The sequence below is a fragment of the Zea mays genome, chromosome 8 (genome assembly GCF_902167145.1).
Source record: "Zea mays cultivar B73 chromosome 8, Zm-B73-REFERENCE-NAM-5.0, whole genome shotgun sequence".
Taxonomy (NCBI): domain Eukaryota; kingdom Viridiplantae; phylum Streptophyta; class Magnoliopsida; order Poales; family Poaceae; genus Zea; species Zea mays.
This window is the reverse complement of record NC_050103.1, coordinates 154,951,003-154,958,829: the sequence shown is the minus strand read 5'-3', so window position 1 is coordinate 154,958,829 and position 7,827 is coordinate 154,951,003. Positions and strand designations below refer to the sequence as shown.

Sequence of the window (7,827 nt, the reverse complement as noted above, 5' to 3'; positions counted from 1 at the left end):
AGTTTTTTGGGAAAAACACAAAAACGTGTCTTCAACAGTTCCCCTAAAACGCTCCTAACTTTTTCATAGCCCTTAAAACTCCCTCATTTGTAGCTACAAATGAGGAAGGTTTTAGGCTCCCCAGAAACAATATGCCGTTTTAAGGAATCTGTTGGAGAAAGGATTAAAATCTACCCCACTAATTTTTTAGATGACCCTTAAAACTGATTTTGAGGAGTCATTTTCTAGGGAGCTATTGGAGATGCTCTTAGCTCTATTCTATCTAAATGTTAATTTAGCAAAATTAGCCAACTTAGTTCAATTCTAATAAAAATAGTCAATCTAATTTAATTATAGAAAAGTTTAGTTATTATGGTATAACTTAGTCAATCTTGCTAAAATTATATAAAAAATAGTTAATTTAATTGAACTTTATATAAATATAGTCTTACTATTGAAAGCATCTAGACCCATTGTTAGTTTTCTTGATAATGGAAGAAGCAGTAAACATAAGATACCATGTATCTTTTTAAGATCCTTTTTATTTCTAATCCCTCACAATCCTTTTTTCTCTTTTTTTCTGTCAGTTTCTAGAACGTGCACAGATTCTAAAAAACAGTCAACACCTACCACATCCTAGAGGACAACCCACAAAGCAACAGACATTCCCTTTCTTTGGACCTAAGTGCAAACTGCTTCCCAAAATCTCAGCTGCAGAATAATAGGCAAAAGAAGAGGGGAAAAAGGGGCACGACAAAAGAAAAGAAACGACCCTCCAATATGGGGGAAAAACAGACAAGGAGGGCGCTCTAATGCCTTAGCACCAGGGGCCTCAACCTAAATGCGTCCTAGAACCTTTTTCCCAGTCATTGAACATTTCTCGTGGGAAGACAGTTCCGTTGCTTCACTTTTTTCGTTTCTTCACTTCCATGAGAAAATGCAAGAGAACCCATGACCAATTGTGGTTTCTTGACATTGCGCACATCGAACTTATGATTTCAGGAATTCAAGTTGAAGTCCGTTCCAGAAGCTATCTCATTTTCCCAGTCAACTAGCCAAGGCATCATCCGTCTGTTGCGATTTTGTTGGGTTTCTCCTTGTTACTACATGCTGCGTTGAGTATTTCTGGAACACTGCTGCTCTTCTCCTCATTTTCCTTGGTTGTATCGGCTCTACCAACTTCCGTGGCACTTATCAATTGTGTTTGCCTTTTAACTTCTGCAGTTTTTTCAGCTTTTGGCTGCAAAGAAGATGAAAATCAACGAGCAAATGATCACTATTTGTCAATGATAATATAAATGACAGATTACTATTATTAGCAATTATTAATATGTGCAACTAAAATCTGCTGTCACCAAAAGTCACTCGACTCATTTAAATTATAGAAAATTTACTAGACCCAAGATTCAAAATGACAAGTTCTTCTTTACCCAGGAAAAAAAGGCACTTAGAATAGTCAAACAGATTACATTTGTCAAGAAATACAAAATGATATGGAGATGATCCTCATTATCTATTTTGGTCAATTGTATTATTTCTATTCCTACAAGTAGTTTTAGGTCTTGATTGAAATGCTCATAAACTTCCACTATCATAAACCAAGAAACATACCACTGCCATTTACAGCAAATAAAACTATTTGCATTATATGATTATGATCCATAAATATAATGAAGAAACAATAGCAGCAAATAATATTGTCATTAGAGAATAGGAATTCAGACTATTCAGTTCATTATTTCATACCAATGGGTGACCAAACGATGTAAGTGGCTTGCCTCTTCTATCCTGCATTACTTTCTGCCGATTTTCGTAGAAGTCAAAGTCATCCAGTATTGATGCTTTACACGTGAAGTTCTTGAAAATGTTCAACATCTCTGTACCTTGTGAAAATTTGACCTGGATTTGAAATCATACACAATTAGTGGTTGAATTAAACCAAAATATCATCTTTGTAGTACAAGAAAAGTGTATTTAGACAAGAATGGAACACTAAGGGACTGTTTGGCAACAATGTTTCTCAAGACCATGGTTTTACAATACTATACTTTACAATTGTCATGTCAATACCGTGGTTTTGGCTAGCTCTAAAAATACCATAGTTTTGATAAACATTGTTTGGATACAACATTGTAAACTATGATATTAGTCAAAAGCTAGCTATGCCATGAAAACTTTGGGTTGAAGTAGAGTTTCCAATACTCAAAAATATCATGGTATCTAGAATACTATGGTTTTGAAAACTTAATTTTCAGGAATGCAACCAAACACCCTATGACATAAAATACTATGGTGTTACTAAAATTCATGGTATTGCCTAGAAACTATAAAAAATACTTTACTTCCAAACAGGCTCTGACTGACTAGTAAAACAGAGGAACCTGAAGAACACAATAAACAAGAACCTAAGAGGTTCCGATGCTTATAGAGTTGTTGGCATTGTTTCATGCAAAATAGAAGGATCAAGAGAATCATTCAGATCATGGAAGATTCATTAATCACACAGAGCACAAATAGGATTGGTTGTTTAAACAGCAAGGAGAATCAAATGGGCAATAGCATGGAATGTTATGCATAGACAGATTTCCTCACATATTGCCATGAAATGAGAATTAACTTAGAAAGCTCAACCTCTTGCTGTAAAAAATACCACAGACACTCTTGCTAGGTATTGGAAGGAATACCTCTTGCGTGTCCCTGCTGTTTGTCACAGGTTTATTCTCATTATTCTCCAAAATTATATGGCGAAATTGTGGATTGGGAACATCCTTAATAATGTGCCATTTTACAGAGAAGAAACCATTCCACTTGTCCTGTTGCCAGAAGTTCATGTTCCTGTTGAAATCTACTGGGCCAACCATCTCAGCCACGCCACAGAACTGACCACTTGCATTAACCTGACCATCATAGTTTACAATCAACAGGTAAAGGTCAAAATAAAGATAATAATGCAACCCTTTCCATAAAAGGGCCACTTTGATGCAATTCAACTTGCTACAAATGTGAAAGAAAGTACAAAGAAAACAAGACAACGCTATGCTATCAAACAGTTGAAACAAAGGTTGACATGTTCTACCTACAAACTAGTGCATCATGTTTAGACGGCTGTAATGATTACTAGGACACAATTCTAAAGTTCCATGGAACACAGAAACCAAATGGCATGTCACTTTAAAATAAATAGATAAATTAGAAAGAACACAATAAATTAGAAATAACCACACTCCCTATTATGCACTTTCCACGCGAAACTAAGGTCCGTTTGGTAGGGATCTCGACTCTCATAGAAATGTTTTAGTTCCAGATTCTCTAGAGAAACGTTTCATGTGCTGAATCAAGACCACTTCGTGAAACCGTTTGAATGTTAGGCTAGATTATGTATCCCAAATAAATGTTTTTATAAAACAATCATATAAATAAATAAATATATACCTCAAAAAAATTATTATTTTTATGGGAAAATAACAACCAAAATATAATTCATTTTATCTTATTGCACTAGAAAAGATAAGTAGAAAAAACAATCACTGAGGGATCTAGAAACCGAATCACTCAAACTACTCTTGAGGTGATTATAATCTCTAGCGCAAAAAGAGAGGGTCGCTACAGAAGTTTCTACCTAGAATCAGGAATCATTGGCCATTTGAAAGTGTTTTTAGTGATTCTGGAGAGAATCGGTACCGATTCTCGCATCCAAACGGACCATAAGTGCTCAAACAACAGTTAGATACATGGAATAAGAACAAATGTTTGGATATCACGGGGGCATACTACTATGAGATTCAAGGTCATGCTCATGAGAAAAATAATTCTCTAAGAACAAACAGTAGCATGTAACTTACTGAGAAGAAAAGGAAAACAGGACATTTGGTTCCTTTTTCTGCCATCCTTTCCTGTGCAAGCCTATAGGCATTGTCAAGCCTTTTATTTCCATTAGGAGTACTTGCCCAAACATTGTACTTAATACTCTTGTGAATATCATCTTCACTGTAGGACTTAATTACAAAGAATAGAGCTTGCTCATACTTTGTAACAAAATCTGAAAGATTGTATGCAGTTTTTCTTATTACGACAGGTGAAGGTATGCTGGCGTTAGCATCCCCTACACTTGACAATCCAACAACATCAGATTGAGAGCTCAAACTATATTTCGAGTTATCAGTGTGGTTGTTCTCATTAGATTCAGAATCGCCATGTCCATTTAGCTTACTTCTCGCTTTAAGCTTCTCACTGCTGTGCCAGCTTCTACCACTTTCTTTCAGATTGATGCCTTTGCTTTGATAAACACTGCTTTTTGCTTGGTTATTACTGTGCATCACAAACTTGCTAGATGGAAGATATCCTTTTGTTATGGAAGCACCAGGTGCCTAGCATGAGAACAAGCATGTGAAGTAAGTTTCCTACCTTTATGAAGCAAGGGCTAAGCTGGCAAGGTCAATGTTTTATAGGACTTCTCAAGTACCTTATTTGCACCCTTTGATGATGTGCTGCTATTGGCAGCATTTGGTACAGTTTCTAGAGCTGATGATGATCCTTTGACAGTATCTGCTGTGGATTTTGCACTGTGGGAAGCTTTCAAAGAAGGAACAACATGCTTATTAGAAGAATATTTTGGTCTTGGAGCATAATTTGTATGATGCACACCAACTGGATGTCCCTGAACCCCATCCAGAAGAACAAAAGGGTCCCATGAGTAGGCAGGTACTAGTTCAGTTCCATATGCAATTGGCTGAGCAAAAATGCCAGGTGTGCTAGGATCCTGAATTGGAAGTGCACTGGAGTAATATGGTTCTTTGCTGACATACTGACCATCCACACTGGCAATGCCTCCAGGAACAACCGGAATATAAGAAGCATATCCATTTTCATACCCCAGAGGATAACACAGATATGAACCATTGTCAGCTTGAACCACCTGAAATGGATCATAAAGCATATATAAAAGAAGTTCTTGTGTAATTTAATACTCCCTCAGTCCTAAAATGTTTGTCGCTATGGTATTCGTACCAGTCAAACTTTCTCAAGTTTGACTAGATTTATAGAAAAAATTAGCAACATTTATATCTCCAAATAATTTTACTACAAAAATAGATTCAAATATCTATCTAATGATACTAATTATGTACTATAAATATTGATATTTTCTTATATATATTTGCTCAAAGTTAAAATGTTTGACTCATCGAAAAGTGAGAACGACCAAACATTTTGGGACGGAGGGAGTAGCTTCAACAGCTGCGGAGTCAATGAACAGTTCATCCTGGAAATGATGGCGCCAGAAAAGAAAGATGACAAGGAACTAAAAAAGGCAACAATTCAATCACCAGTTTTGAAATTGAGTACTTCAAACAACATCCATAATTAAGACATCATTCAATATTAGGATTGGAAAGCGTATATAAAAACTTGACTATAATTCCTTGTAAGCAGACATGCAACTAAAAGTCTAAAACGACTGATCCTCACTAAAAACAGGTACTCGTTCAGTTTCAGTCATTCAGATTTGTTTAACTCAAGCAGTACAATGGAATAGTCATGAGGTCATGACACCATATAGGGTGATGACAATTAAATCGTTTAACAAATCCAGCAGAGAGATTTTTGGAACAAGGATAACAGTAGCAGTGTAGCACAATAAAGGGTGACACTAAAATAGTTGGACACTTTCCCAAACAATTCAAGAAAAGATGACAGCTAACAGGTGCAAAGCTTGTTGGTACCACCATAGAGACGCACAAAGTGCACCATCCTTCAGTTTTTAGTTAGGACCACTAGGGACTACAATAGGAAAGGCATATATGACACTTTGTAAAGTACACTATTATTATAACTTACTGCTGGGTGCACCTCTAGGCCATTATATCCAACAAAGTAGCCATTCTCATCCCATCCTCCGTATGCACCTGCACTAAACAATAAAGTCAGATAATGAATGACTTCTTTTTTAAAGAAATCAAAACGTAATCCACCCACCAGGATAATAATATCCATAGTAATGCATCCCTTGGTCGCCAAAAGAAGTTTCTTGGTTCATTTCTCTATCCTTCACAGTACTAGCTGCATCGCCGGAGGAAATGCAAGATACTGCATCAGAAGAACTTGCGTCTTTCTTAGCAGGCTACAAGGGTCGAAGATGAAAGGCATCAAGAAGAAGATAGATACATATAGCACAACCAACCAACCAACCACAGGGCAAAGAAGGAAATAAAGGTGTTCCTTATAAGCTAAGATAAGCAAGTTAGTAGATTGTGTAGGATGAGAATCTCACCAAGTTGACATTGTTTGCCTTCATGCTAGCATCAGTCTTCAAGCTGTCGATTGCTTCTTCAATAGCTAGATGATAGAAAAGTCAAGGTTTGTACAAACAGAATATATACTTTTAAGGGTCATTGTCCGCCACCACGAGTGGCCAGCCAACCACAGCACAGTGATCAACAGACATAGCATCATGCTGATATTATGCAGCTAATAATTGTCCTTCATCGATGGATCAAAGGGATAGATGTAAAAAAACACATAGGCCATTTGATTAAAGTACCAAAAAGTTAGTTTCTGTTTCACAAATGCAAAAGCGGTCAAGGAACTCCAACTGAACTAGATTTGAGGGCTGAAATGTGCGACGCTAACCTAACCAATATACAGGAATCCTTCAGTGCAGGCACCGTATTGTTGGTGCACCTGTCAAATAAATGGGAGTTGGCTCAGCCCTCACCATCTCTCAAACCCCAATAATGAAGGGCACCTAATAATAGCATATTATTACTAAACTGCCAATAGCGACGCTAACATGATGGAATGGAAAGGCTCAATGATGCCAACTGTCATAATTAAATTTAAAATGGATCAAAATTTTGATCAGAATTCTACACAGCCCGCTCAAGAAAAGGAGTAAAAGAACTGCAGATAAGTTCTGGCAAACTGTGATCCAAGGGCAATCCAGATTCAAAGACGGTTTCATTTTCCAAACGACAGATTACAAGAAAAAAGAAAGCTCTATATAGGAGGATAAAAATGGAGTTGAGTAGCAACGGGAGCGACGAAATCACAAACTCCAGTACTTCAAATCAGAAGGCAGCAATAGCAGACGCATGACCGCCAGTAATCCATCCAATGGATCCACCTCTCGGCGTAAGAAGAACGAGAAGAGAAAGAAACCGCACGGGGAGCGAAATGAGAAGGAAGGATACGCTTCTGGCCTGACTCGCCCTTGGGCTCCATGAGGCCACACCACAGGTCGCCGCAGAAGAACCCGGCGTTGCTACGCGTGTCCTCCAGCTCGACCGCGAAGTGGGGGGCGCTGGTAACCTAGCCTGCTCCGGCCGCCGCTGCAGAGCGAGATAAACGAGGCGTCAGCTAGACATGACATGGCGCAGGGTTGAGCGCGTCACAACTGGTGAACGAAACCGTGAGGGAGGAGGTCCGTACGGCGGAGGCGGGCAGCCGACGAGGAGAGGCGGAAGCGTGGCCTAGGAGACCGCGACGGGGCCTGTGCTGAGGCGGAAGGCGAGGAGACGGCGGCGAGTTTCAGCGAGGGGAGTTTGTTTGGGTGGAAGCTTTTGTTTCCCTGGCGTGGATGGCGATTTTTGGTCTCTGCAGTTTTAAACTTTTGATCCTGTAGATGGAGACGAGTGTGGGTTGCTTGCAGGTTTCTTTGCAAGAAGTTGTAGCGTTCGGGCTCGACTATCTGTTTCGGGTTTTTTACTCACCTTTTGGCTTTTGTATTTTACTCACTCTATTTTAAAATATAGTTATTTCGTAATAAATATAGATATGCATATAAATTACATTTATAAATTAATAATTAATTAATGTATATTTAGTTTAAAACGAATTATATTTTGGTAGGGA

The 7,827-nt window shown here is 38.2% G+C and overlaps 1 protein-coding gene across 2 annotated transcripts; it reads right to left on the bottom strand.

Annotated features, from left to right (window-relative positions):
* Positions 1–483: 483 nt before the first annotated feature.
* On the bottom strand, positions 484–7,608 carry LOC100193454 (uncharacterized). Of its 2 annotated transcripts, none has more exons than XM_008656148.3 (10): positions 7,405–7,608; positions 7,167–7,304; positions 6,248–6,312; positions 5,953–6,036; positions 5,815–5,882; positions 4,442–4,894; positions 3,822–4,346; positions 2,664–2,876; positions 1,726–1,878; positions 484–1,219 (listed from the first exon to the last, which is right to left on the bottom strand). In XM_008656148.3, the coding sequence occupies exons 4-10, from the start codon at positions 6,011–6,013 to the stop codon at positions 1,043–1,045; spliced, it is 1,650 nt and encodes a 549-aa protein (XP_008654370.1). In that variant the 5' UTR covers positions 6,014–6,036; positions 6,248–6,312; positions 7,167–7,304; positions 7,405–7,608; the 3' UTR covers positions 484–1,042. The 2 variants fall into 2 exon arrangements, with proteins under 2 accessions (XP_008654370.1, NP_001345661.1); NM_001358732.1 differs by having other exon boundaries at positions 505–1,219; positions 5,953–6,097; positions 7,405–7,538.
* Between the last annotated feature and the right edge of the window lie 219 nt (positions 7,609–7,827).